Below are 14349 nucleotides of genomic sequence, written 5' to 3' on the forward strand. Positions count from 1 at the left end.
CATCAAACTAAACAGAGAGAAACTTAAATCAATTCCACTGAAATCAGGCACAAGAAAAGGCTGCCCTCTCTTTCCATATCTCTTCAATATACTACTAGCTAGAGTAATAAGACAACTAAAGGAGATATAAACTAGAAAAGAAGTCAAAGTATTGCTATTCACAGATGACATGACAGTCTTGCTAAGCAACCCAAAAATTCCACCTGAGAACTCCTACAGCTGATAAACACCTTCAACAAAGTGGCTGGATGCAAGATTAAGTTTTAAAAAATCAATAGCACTCCTGTATACAAATGACAAATGGGCTGAGAATAAAATCAAGGAAATCACACCATTCACAATAGCCATGAATAATATAAAGTATCTTGGTGTAACTCTAACCAAGGAAGTCAAAGGCCTATATGACAAGAACTTCAAGTCTCTGAAGAATAAATTCAAAAAGATACCAGAAGATGGAAAGATCTCCCATGTTCATGGATCAGTAAGATTAACATAGTAAAAATGGCTATCTTACCAAAAGCAATCTACAGATTCAATGCAATTCCTATCAAAATACCATCACAATTCTTCACAGACCTTGCAAGAACAATTCTCAACTTCATAAAGAAAAACAAAAAACTCAAAATACCTAAAACAATTCTATGCAACAATAGAACTCCTAGGGGTATTTCTATCTCTGACTTAAAGCAAATAGAAGGACCCAGAGGGTCCTAGAAACCTACAAGAACATCGTGATGGGTGGATCAGGGCCCAGGGGGTCTGCTCAAACTATTACACTAACCAAGAACAATACAAGCAGTAAACATTGAACCCCTACTCTGATCTAGCCAATGGATAGGACATTCTCCACAGTTATGTGGAGAGCAAGGATTGACTCTGACATGAACTCTGGTGCCCCATATTTGACCACCTCCCCTTGGTGGGGAGGCCTGGAGGCACTCAAAGAAAGAATAAGCAGGCTACCAAGATGAGACTTGATAGCCTATGACCATATAGTGAGGGAGGAGGTCCCCCTTGGTCATAGACCTAGAGGAGGGGAATAGGGTGAAAGAAGGAGGGAGGGAAGAATGGGAGGATACAAGTGATGGGATAAAAATTGAGTTGTAATTTGAAATAAACCCACACACCTACAGATACTTGATTTTTGACAAAGCAGACAAAACCATACAATGGAAAATAGATAGCATCATCAACAAATGGTACTGGTATAACTGGATATGTACATGTAGAAAAATCCAAATAGATCTATCTTTATCATGCTGCACAAAACTCAAGACTAAGTGGATCAAAGCCCTCAACATAACACCAGATACACTAAATTTATTAGAAGAGAAAGTGGGGAACAGCTTTGAACTCATTGGCACAGGAGACAACTTCCTGAACAGAACATTAACAGCTCTGGCTCCAAGATCAACAATTAATAAATGGGACTTATTGAAACTGAAAAGCTTCTGTAAGGCCAAGAACACTGCCAATAGAATGAAATGACAGCCTACAGATTGAGAAAAGATCTTCACCAAACCTAAATCTGACAAAGGCATAATATCCAAAATATATAAAGAAATCAAAAAAATTCAACAGCAAGAAACAAAATAACCCAATTTTTAAAAATGGGGTATAAAGGTAAACAGAGGAATATCAAATGGCCAAGAAGACATCAGAATAGCTAAGATCAAAAACTCAAGTGACAGCACATGCTGGTGAGGATGTGGAGAAAGGGGAGCACTCCTACATTGCTGGTGGAAGTGCAAACTTGTACAACCACTTTGGAAATCAATCTGTCACTTTCTCACAAAATTGGTAATAGCTCTACCTCAAGATCCAGCTATACCACTCCTTGGTATATACCCAAAAGATGCTCCACCATACAACAAGGACACTTACTCAACTATGTACATAGCACCTTTATTCGTAATAGCCAGAAACTGGAAACAACCTAGATGTTCCTCAAACCAAGAATGGATAAAGAAACTGTGGTACACAGTTTCATTACACAATGAAATACTGTCCAGCTATTAAAAATGAAGAAATCATGAAACATGCAGGCAAATGGATGGAACTAGAAAAGATCATCCTGAGTGGGGTAACCCAGACCCATAAAGACACGCATGATATGTACTCACTTATAAGTGGATTTTAGCCATATCTTACATGGTTAGTATTCTACAATGCACAGACCCAAAGAAGGTAAGTAATAAGGAGGATCCAAGGGAGGATGCTTAAACCTTACTCAGACAGAGGTAGTGGTTGAAGAGAGGGAACATAATAGGAGAGGAGATAAGAGGGGGAGAGCAGACTTTATGAGAGCAGGGGTAGGAAAACAAAAGGCCTGTAAAGAAAAGAGTAACTGAGGGTAGGCACATCTCTGTGACAAGCTGGAAACCTAAGTCATGGTAGGCTCCCAGGGGATAAGGGAGAGACTCTAACGGAGACTCCTAGTAGCAGGGGCCATAACGACTGAAGAGGACAACCTCTAACTAGACAAGTCTCCTAGTAGAGGAAGGGGAACACCAACCCACCCACAAAAAACTTTGACTCAGAATTCACCCCGCATACAAAACGTGCAGGCATAAAGATAGAGCAGAGATTGAGGGAATGTCTAACCAATGTCTGGCCCAACCCCATGGAAAAAAGCCAACCACTGACACTATTAATGATAATCTGCTATGCTTGCAGACAGGAGCCTTGCAGAGTTGCCTTCTGAGAGGCTCCACCCAGCAGTGGTTAGAAACAGATTATGAAATTCACACCCAAACACTGGGCAAAGCACAGGGAGTCTTATGGGAAAGTGAGGGGAAGTATATAATGACCTAGAGGTGACAGGAGCTCCAACAGAGGCAACTCACCAGGGCCCAGAGGGGCCTTAGGAGACTGAAGTATCAACCAAGGACCACACATGTACTCGTCCTAGGCCCTGTGCACAGATGTAACTGATGGACATCTGAGGCTTCATGTGGGTCCTCTAGTAAGTGGAGTGAAGACTGTCTCTGACATGGATTCTATTGCCTGAATTTTTAATATGTACCCCCTCGGGGGACTGCCTTGCCAGGCCACAGGATTAGAAGACAAGCTCAGTCCTTTTGTGACTTGATGAGCTGGGGTGAGTGGGTAAGGGGGGGGCTGCCATTTTCTGAGGAATATGGGAGAAGGAATGAGGAAAGATGGATGGAGGTTGGGACTGGGAGGAAAGGAAGGAAGGGGGTTACAACTGGGATGTAAATTGAATACATTAATTAATTACTAATTAAAAATAGATGTATTTCACCACTATTCTAGGTGAGTCTAAATCTAGTCAAGTGGACAATGAATATGAATACATATATTGACAATGGAAAAGAAGACATTTAGTAAGGATTTCCTCAACATGGGAAGTAAACATAGACTAGCCCAGTACAGAATTCTTGCCCTTTAGTGGGGTGCTGGAAATATGGAATATAAAAGAAATGCTTCTAGTGCTACTTGTAGGGCACTCAAGTCCATTTGGTTCAGGCTTAGTCTATGGAAAATGTGAAGATCATAGCAACCCTGGAGTACTGAACTTGAATCTCAGAAGAGTTATGTTGCTTGAGAATATAGCCCAAAGCTAGTGGTAAACTCCATGTAAAGCTAAATACTACCACAAAATCAATATTCAAGTACCATAAGGGGATGGTAAAGACAGAATTCAAGAGCATGCAAAACTGTAAAGAGAAATGACCCTCAACTTAGATATGGCATTCTCACACATTAGACTCTCAGTGGTAGCCCTAACCTCTTTGCCCTGGAAACAAAGAGTGGCCTTCCTTCTGAAACAGAGAAGGCTGTTTCCATTGTTTATGGCATCAGGGTTTATGGTAGCAGCTGTACTCCTGCTGACTTCTGAACCATTCATAATGTCATTCCTCTGTTTTCTTTAAGGATAACACATACTCACATCCAAACAGCATAGTATTCAATTTCCTGCCCAAGGAACCCTAAAAGATCTTCCTTCATTTACTTCCATCTCTCTTCTTCAGCCCAAGTTGGCATGTTTCTACTGAAATAGTGAGTAGATACAAAAGTCAAACACCAAAGCTCTTGAGCAATGCGTTCAGACACACCTTTCATCTTCTTGGAGTGTATTTTCTCATTTTTACAGTATGAATGGGTTGCATCTGGTGGTTCAAATAAGAATGGTCTCTAGAGGCCGATATGTTTGAGTACTTGGTCCCTAGTTGGTGAAACTGTTTGGGAAAGAATAGAAGGTGTGTCCATGTTAGAGGTGTTATCACTGGGAGTGGGCTTTGAGGTTTCAAAAGACTTGCTCTTTTCCACATATTTTTCTCTACCTTCTGGTTTTTGCCTCGAGATGTGAGCTCTCTCAGCTTTGGCACCAGGCCATGCCTGCCTGCCCATTCTTCCCCACACTATAATGGCCATGGACTCACCTTCTTCTATAAGTTGCATTGTTCTTATCACAGTGATAGGAAAGCAAGACATTGAGCATCTTCAAAATCATCAAATTATAATTTTTTCCTCTAAGAATTTCTGTTATGATTTATCTCTTTCCTTTCACATTATATAATATGTAGCAAGGATAAATCATGCTGTGCTTTCCACAATGTTTAGAAACTCCTAAGATAAATATTAAAGTTCACTACTTATAAGTGCTACTTTTGAGCTGAGAGGATACATTCTCACAGTGATCCTTGTGCCTTTAAAAGAAGGATTGGTTTTCCTTCTACTTGTATTAATATACTTCATAGTCTGACACTTCATCTTTAACATATTCCTATCAATAGGTTTTTCAAATAAAGCTATGCTTCTTTTTGAGATAGTGTCTCACTATCCCTGGCTGTCCTGGAATGTTCCACGTGGACCAGGCCTGCCACAGACTCACAGAGATCCACCTGCCTCTGCCTCCCAAGTGCTGGGATTAAAGGCATGTACTACCACACCCAGCTAAATCAATGCTTTTTATGTCAAGTATCTCACTTTCAACTCATTATAGCTATTAAAAACCTCTTTGTGTTTTAATTATTTTAATATTACTTTAGTGTGTGTGTGTGTGTGTGTGTGTGTGTGTTGTGTATGTAACCCTATGTATGCCATAAAATGTGTGTAGAGGCCAGAGAACAACATCCAGAAATCACTCCTCTCCTTCATCCATGGGGTCCGGGGATTAAGGTCAGTTTATCAGACTTGCATGGGAAGCACAAATACCCACTGCACCATCACTCCAGGCCCCAACATGTTAAGAGATGCTTAAAAGCAGTACTCTGTTTTCAAATATGCAAAATAGTATTAATTTCCTAGGGTTTCTGTAACAAAGTATCACAAACTAGAAGGTTCAGAATACTTATTATCTTGCACTTTCAAAGATTAGAAATCCAAAATTAAGGTATAATATTCAGGCCCATTTTCATTGAAGGGGCTTGGAGAAAGCAAGGGAGAAAGTTTCTTCCTTGGCTTGTGATGGTCTCAGAGGTTTCTTGGTTTTAAAAATGTATTCTTCCAATCCCAAACCATCTTCTCAAGTCTTCTTCACATTCTCCTCCCTTTATGTACATACGTATCTGTGTGTCCAGATTTCCATTTTTTTTCATAGAGAAAATAGTGTCTACAAGATGCATTAGCTGTTAAAGACACTTGCCTCCTAAGTCTGGTGGCCTGAGTTCAATTCCAAGAACCCACATAAAGATGGAAAGAATGAATCAGTCCAATAAAGTTTTCATGTGACCTCCACAAACATGTTGTTGCATGTATGTCCCATGATGATCTCACACACACACACACACACACACACACACACACACACACACACACAGTAATAACAGATAAATAATTCAAAAACAAGTTATGTGATATTTAAAAACTCACCTTAATTACCCTATTCTAGCTTAATTACTTCCATACAGAATTTCTTTCCAAATATGGTTGAATTCTGAGGTACTGAGGGTTAGCACTTTATTATATATCCTCTTTTTCATTACTTTTAAGTCTTTCTTTTCTTTTTAAAAATTAATTCTTTGAGAATTTAGCAACATATATTTTAATTATATTTAATCCCCTTCCCAACATACCCCTCTGCTTGCCTTCCCTATACCCCCAACTTTGTGTCCTCTTCTTAAAGAAACTATCATGTCCAATTTGGGCTGCCCATATACTCTAAGATCTATAGCTTTCCACTAGAACTTGGTCTACGTGCCAGAGACCACACCCTTAAAGAAAACTGACTCTCCTTCTCCCAGCAGCTATCAATTATCAATAGATTCTCAGCTAAGGTTAAGACCTCATAACCACTTTCCCTTCTCCATGCTGAGACTTTGCTGACTTGAGCTTTCAAAGGTCTTATGCATGCTGTCACAATCACCATGAGTTCATAGGTGCAATTTCCTTGCTGTAGCCAAAAATACTGCTTCCATGTAGTAAGCTACCATTTCCGGCTCTTACGATCCTTCCTCCCTCTCTTCTGCAATGATTTCCCCTGGAGACAATTCAGCCCACAGCGAGTGCCTTATGATACCATAGTACAGTTGTGCTTACCCACTGAGAGCAGGTGGCTGTAGTTCTCCAGCATTACATCCTGGTACAGGCATCTTTGCGAAGTGTCCAATTGCTGCCATTCCTCTCTACTGAAATCTACTGCCACATCCTCAAATGACACTGGGACCTGTAACAACATAATCCTGTTTAAGACAACATTATCAGCCCTGTAGAATAGTTAAAAGACAAATAGGAAGTTGCTTTAAATGATTTTTTGGTAGCATATCATATAGTGTGCACATCAAATATACCCAGATACTATGCACCCCATTCTGGGTCCAGTACAGCATCCCTGCCATGGAGGCCCGCAACAGCTACCTGAGGAAGACAGGTGAGATTTCTATGAACTAGCCCCCTGCTTGTACCAGGCCACTGGGCAAACACAGCAGCAGTCAGCTACGCGCAGCACCCTGAAACTTCTATCTACTGGACGTCACACCCCTACTTCCATTCCCAAGGACAGTGGGTCCAGAGGACCACCAGCACCTTGATCCCTGGAGGCCTTTGGCAGCCACCTGGGCAAAACAGGCTGGTGGCCACCAAGGACCGCCAGGTGAGACCCCGTGAACCACAATCCCCAGCCTTCCTTGTCCTCCCAGAAAGCCTAGCATAGGAGAGACCTGCCCCATCACTGGTGCACCCCATTCCTGACCCAGCACCCCAATCCCTGGAGGCCCTTGGTGGCCACCTGAAGAAGACAAAAGACTATGGCCCCTAGGGACCACCATGCTACAGGAAAACATAGCAGAGGTGAGCTACATCTGGCCTCCTGCACCATCCATCTACTAGACCTCACACTTAGGTGCATTCCCAGAAGCTGGCAGCCCCCAAGGACCACCAGCCAATGCCAGAGACAATCAGATGGCTAAAGGCCACCACAAGAACACAAATAACAAGATCATGTCAACACCAGAACACAAGTCTCATTCTACAGCAAGCCTAGGATATCTCAACACAGCTGAGGAACAAGAAAACTACCCCAAATCTGGTCACATGAAAATGATAGTGGTCGTTAAGGAAAAAAATGAATAAATTCCTTAAAGAAATAGAGGAAAACACAATTGATCAGGTAAAGGAAATGAATAAAACTGTCCAAAACCTGAAAATGAAGCAATAAAGAAAGCACAATCTATAAGAATACGGGAGATGGAAAACTTAAGGAAGAGAACAGGAATAACAGAGGCAAGCATCTGCAACAGAATCCAAGAGATTGATACAATGCCAGGCATATAAGATATGATAGAAGAAAAGTCAAAGAAAATGTTAAAGCTAAAAAATTCCTGACCAAAAAGAAATGTCCAAGAAATCTGAGATACTATGAAAAGACCTAACTTACAAATAATAGGAATAGAAGAAGGTGAAGAGTGCCAGCTCCAGTGACCAAAAAATACTTTGAACAAACTCATAGAAGAAAATTTCCCCAACCTAAAGAAAAGATGCCTATAAACATACCAGAAGCATAAAGAACACCAATTAGACTGGACCAGAAAAGAAAATCCTCCTGCCACATAATTACCAAAACACTGAGCCTACAGAACAAAGAATATCAAAAGCTGCAAGAGAAAAAAGGTCAAGTAACCTATAATGGAAGATCTATCAGAATTACACCTGACTTCTCACCAAAGGCTCTAAAAGCCATAAGGGCATGGACAGATGTCTTGCAAACCCTAAGAGACCACAGATATCAGCCCAGACTACTATAGCCAGCACAACTCTCAACTATATCATAGATGAAGAAAACAAGATATTCCAAGACAAAACCAAAATTAGACAAGATCTATGCACAAATTCAGCCCTTCAGAAAATACTGAAAGAAAAACTCCATCGCAACAAGGGTAACCACATCTAAGAAAACACAGAAAATAAATAATTCCACAACAGCAAAAGGAAGGCAGGCACACACAAACATATACACACTAAAACCACCAACATCAAAATAACAGGAATTAACAATCTTTGGTCATTAATATCTCTCACCATCAATGGTCTCAATTCACCAATAGAACAATACAGACTAACAGCATAGTTGCAAAAACATTATTCTGTTGCGTACAAGAAACACCTCAGCAACAAAGATAAACACTGCCTCAGAAAAAAAAAGGACTAGAAAAAGGTTTTCCAAGCAAATGGACACAAGAAGCAAGCTGGAGTAGCCATTCTACTATCTAATAAGATAGACCTTTAACCAAAATTAATGAAAAGAGATGAAGAAGAGCACTTCATACTCATCAAAACGAAAATCCACCAAAATGACATCTTAATTCTGAACATAAATGTCCCAAAAGCAAGGGTACGCACATTCATAAAAGAAACATTACTAAAGCTTAAACAGCACAGAGAACCTCACACATTAATAGTGGGAGACTTCAACACCCATCTCTCATCAATGGACAGATGATTGAGACAGAAACTAAACACAGAAATAACAAAATTAATCAAAGTTATGGGTCAATTGGACCTAACAGATATCTGCAGAACATTCCATATGAACGCAAAAGAATGTACCTTCTTCTTGGCACCTCATAGAACCTTCTCCAAAATTGACCCACATACTCAGGCACAAAGCAAGTGTGGCTTGTATTCTATCATACCACCATGGGTGGACAACAACAACAACAAAAACAATAGAATGCCTACAAACTAATGGAAACTAAACAACTCTCTAATCGTTGACCACTGGGTCAGGGAGGAAATAAAGGAAGAAATTAAACACTTTCTAGAAATCAATAAAAACAAAGATACAACATACCCAAATTTATGGGACACAATGAAAGCTGTACTGAGAGGAAAGTTCATAGCACTAAGTGCCTTCATAAAGAAATTGAAGAGATCTCATATAAGCAATTTAAAAGCACATCTGAAAGCTCTAGAATAAAAAGTAAACATACCCAAGAGGAATAGATGGCAGGAAATAATCAAACTCAGGGCTGAAATCAATAAAGTAGAAACAAAGAAGACAATACAAAGAATCAACGAAACCAAGAGCTGGTTCTTTGAGAAAATCAGTAAGATAGACAAACCCTTAGCCAAGCTAAGAGGCAGAATATCCAAATTAACAAAACTAGAAATGAAAAGGGGGACATGACAATAGATACCAAGGAAATTCAATGAGTCATTAGGTCATATTTTAAAAGCTTGTATTCCACAAAATTGGAAAATCTAAAGGAAATATATGATTTTCTTGATAGATATCACTTGCCAACACTAAATCAAGATCAGGTAAACAATTTAATTAGACCTATAACCCCTAAGTAAATATAAGTACTCATTAAAAGTCTCCCAACCAAAAAACATGCAGGGCTAGACAGTTTGAGTTTAGAATTCTACAAGATATTCAAAGAAGAGCTAACACCAAAACTCCTCATACTATTCCACAAAACGTAGACAGAAACAACATTGCAAACTCATTCTATGAGGCCACAATTACCCTGATACATAAACTACACAAAGCATATACACACACATATACATCAAGTATATGCGCACACAAAGATTAAAAATGGTCTGGGAAACTTTCTGCTATTTCTTTTATATTTATTGCTTCTATTTTCATTAAGCTTTCCTGTTGTTTTCCATGGAAGAAATTTTTGTATTTTGTTAGGACTTTTCACGCCTTACAATTATCTATTATTTAAACCTTCCTTCTTTTTGTTTACTTTTTAAAACTCAAGTCTCAATGAATGTGCTGTTTCACAATCCCAAGGAGTAATTGGAATCAGTCATTTAATTCTTCTTGATTCTTGCAGAGGTCTGGAAGGTCTTTTAACAATGGCTTGTAAATCTGTGAAAAACTTCCTTATAACCCCAAAGGAATGTGCCTACATATAGCCAACACCTTTTGCTGCACCCATATGCACAGGCCATAGAAGACATTAAATCAAGGGATAGGCTACTTACCTTTCTAAAGTTGATATTAATGGCCTGTGATGGGTTCAATGAGATGTTCCCCATATTCTTGTGTATTTGAATACTTGGTCCCCATTTGATGGCCCTGTTTAGGTATGGTTAGGAGGTTTTACACTGCTGGAAGAAGTGCATCACTGGGAGTGGACTTTGAGGTTTCCCAAGACTAACAGCAATTCCAATTTGCTCCCTCTGCTTCCTGTTTGCAGTTCTAAATGTGAGTTCAATTCTGAGAGCAACTTTATACATGGAGATCAAATCTAGAATTCCAATGGTGCAGACCTAACAGCCATGTTTCTAGACACAATTTGTTCAAGGACAACTGAAGGCTCTCTCAAACAAGAGAAGATCTGATAATGTTGATTTTACCTGAGTTCTAAAGATAGTTACAATTAAAAAATACCCTCCATGCCCATGTTTGCAGGTACTCTTTTCACAATAGCAAAGAAATAAATTCAGCTTGGAGGCCCATCATCAGATAACAAATAATAAAAATGTGGTATATATACACAATGGTATATTATTCAATTGTAAAAAATAAAAATAAAAAAGAGGCCATAAGATTTTCAGAAAATGGATGACTATGGAAAGTATAATTTTAAGTGAGGTGACTCAAACTCAGAATGACAAAAACATGTTGTATTTCATATGCAGATCCTAACCTATAAAAATATGTATATACTTAAATGGGTATAAGGGTGTAAAGCTGCAAAAACTAGAGACTAAGAGAAGATAAAAATTGGTGATGAAGAAGGATGGGGGTAGGCAATAGATACACAGACAAGAAAGAGGAAGAGAGATTATAGGGGAGGACAAAAAAGGGAAGAGTAGCAGGGGGTGTAAGAGATGATGGGGAGGACCCCTGGGCCCAGATCGGCCCATCATAATGTTCTTCTTGTAGGTTTCTAGGACCCTCTAGATCCTTCTATTTCCCCATTCTCCCATGCTTCTCTCATTTAGAGTCCCAATAGGATGCCTTCCCCTCTGTCCCAGTTTCCTGGTAAGTGAAGGCTTTCGTGGGACATGCCCCTTGGGCTAGTATGCAGATATAAATGAGTATATACCATTTGAGTCTTTCTGCTTCTGGGTTAACTCACTCATTATGATCATTTCTAGTTCAATCCATTTGTTTGGGAATTCCTTGTTTTTAATGGCTGAGTAGTATTCCATAGTGTAAATGTACCACAGTTTCTTTAGCCATTCTTCTACTGAGGGACAAATGGGAGGGAGGGAGGAATGGGAAGATACAAGGGATGGGATAACCATTGAGATGCAATACAGATAAATTAATAAAATATATTTTAAAAAAAGAAAAAATAAAGAAAAAAGACTATTTAAAAAAAGAGATATAGGGAAGGCAGATCAGGAAAACATACTTTGTTTAAAAATACTGTAATGGGGGGGTGGCTAGAGAGATGGCTCCACAGTTATGAGCACTTGCTCTTTCAGGGGAGTTCATTTCTCAACATCCACGTGGTATCTCACAATCATCTGTAGCTCTAATTGCGGGGGTTCTGAAGTCGTCTTCCAGCCTCCCTGAACACTAGGCACACACAGGACACATAACAAATGGAAGTAAATCTTTCAAAATGAAAATACCATAATGGGGCTTGGAAAGACGGCTCAGAGGTTAAGAGCACTTGCTGGTCTGGCAGAGTGGGTAAAACTGCTTGCTGCCTAACTTGATGACCTTGAGCTGGATCCCCAGGACCTAGCAGTAAAAGGAGAGAACTGACTCCGGTAAGTGTTCCTGTGACCTCCACACACCATCCATGTTATGTGCATACCGATACACAACACACATACATACATATACAAACACATACTCACAATTCTATGTGTTAGTTTACTATTACAACAAAATACCCAAGAAAACAACTTAAAGGGGAAAAAATTGGGCACATGGGTTCTATCCATAAATGTTTGACTCTATTGGTTCTGAATCTATGCTGAGACAGAACATTGCAGCCGAAATAAGGGACTGAGTAGAGCTACTCACCTCACAACAGCCAGGAAGCAGAGACAAAGATTAGGCTAAAGACTTCATATGTGCTCTTCCATGGGATGGATCACAGTCATCTACTTCCTTCAACTAGGCCCCATCTGGTAGTTTCTACCAACTCTAGATAATGCCATTGAATTATGAATCTGTCAGCTCCCCTAATGAAGTTATAAGCTTCGTGGTCTAGTCACTTCCTCAAAGCCAATCAGCTAGAAGCCAAGCCTTTAATCAATGAGAGTTTGGAAACATTCTAGATTCAAAACCTACCTTTCCTGTTGTGGAAGAGGCTGACCTCAAGAGACCATCTTCTCTTCCCCCTCCTCCTCCTATGAGCTGCTCTCCATACATTCTCATGACTTTTGGGTTCACCTAAAAATGTTTAGCCATTTTGATTGAATCTGTTGAATGACCTGCTACAGTTCCTCCAACCATTTATTTTGTGCATCATGAATGATTAACAGAGATTAGAAGTCTGAAACTAGCTAGACAAAAATCTTCCTGCTCAGCATACTGCAACTTGACCTGATTACAAAGCAATCCTACTGCAAATTCTCCAGCTATAACCTGTATACTCCTCTCTAGGAAACTAAAAGGTAAAACCCTATTGAAACACTCTGACTTTCAAATCTGGTACTATTCATTCCTATTGTGGTAAACTGAATAAATTCAATTTCTTCACTAGTTTGGTTTTTCCATTTGAAGACTTATTATATATATATTATGTATATATACATACATGTATATATATGTATATATATTATATGTGTGTGTCTGTGTATGTCTGTGTGTGAGTATATGCCACGTATATGTGGGTACCCATAGATAACAAAGAGGATATCAGATCTCCTGGAGTTGGACTTATAAGTAGTTTTGAGCCCCAAGATGTGATAGGAACCAAATTCAGGTGCTCAAGCTGAGCTATTTCTCGAGCTCCTGTTTTCCCATTTAAAGAATAGATATTATCAGCTGTCACATTTAGACAACTCTTCTAGCTGTCAATAATGCTTTCTTACTAGAGCACACTGGAATTAAACTCTTTTTGTGGAAGCCATAAATTAATTTGTTCCTTCCAAAATATTGTGATTTATGCATGGGGAGGGTTATCTTCAAGTTTTCTTTGTTTTTAAACAGAATTTTTTTATTTTTAATGATTTATTTAATTATATTTTACGTACATTGGTATGAGGGTGTCAGATCCCTTGGAATTGGAATTACAGACAGTTGTGAGCCACCATGTGGGTGCTGGGAATAGAACCCAGGTCCTTTGGAAGAGCAGACAGTGCTCTTAACCACTGAGCCATCTCTCCAGCCCTCTTCAAGTTTTTTTTAAAAATTACCATCTCTGTAATTCAATAATGAGTCTAGATAGTAGCTCTTCAAAACAAGGCTATCCATGATTGTTGGATATAACTTCCTATGGCCATAGCTGGATATTTATATAAACCCTGTAGACAATTATTCCTATGACAGGAATTATCCAATTACAAAAGATAATAGGAGTGTGAGGTAGAGTGGCACACGCATAATCCCAGTACTCAAAAGGTAGAGAGGGAAGAAGCTCCAAGGTGAGCCTAGACTATACAGTGAGAGCTCTCAAAACAACACCAGTGAGAGCTCTCAAAACAACACAACACACACACACACAAAAACCACAAAAACAAAAAAAAACCAGAAAAGGTAATAAGAGTTTAACTCTTGATTTTAGCCAGTGATTAATGTTCCTACATTGGCCTTGGAAGGCATGTAGTTACTCTCAGCTTGCAAGTTTGTTAGGATAATTTGCACTTTGAGGTCAAGGCAAAATGAATACAACTGCTATTACATCCTTCTGTACATGTATTAGTCCCTTGTGCCATACGTAAAGGTAAGCAGAAAAACAGAAAAAACAACTTTGGCTTTGTGAAGTAGACCATGATAGCTTATGAGATTTAGTTAGATGT

At 39.3% G+C, this 14349-nt stretch overlaps 1 protein-coding gene across 1 annotated transcript in view; it reads right to left on the reverse strand.

Moving 5' to 3' along the window:
- Positions 1-14349, reverse strand: part of LOC127185898 (zinc finger protein 81-like) — a 55870-nt gene that overhangs the window by 20282 nt on the left and 21239 nt on the right. The window contains exon 4 of the mRNA XM_051142515.1: positions 6505-6631. Coding sequence (XP_050998472.1) covers positions 6505-6631 — 127 coding nt within the window. The remainder of the gene's footprint in view (positions 1-6504; positions 6632-14349) is intronic.

The sequence above is a fragment of the Acomys russatus genome, chromosome X, assembly GCF_903995435.1.
Source record: "Acomys russatus chromosome X, mAcoRus1.1, whole genome shotgun sequence".
Lineage (NCBI taxonomy): Eukaryota > Metazoa > Chordata > Mammalia > Rodentia > Muridae > Acomys > Acomys russatus.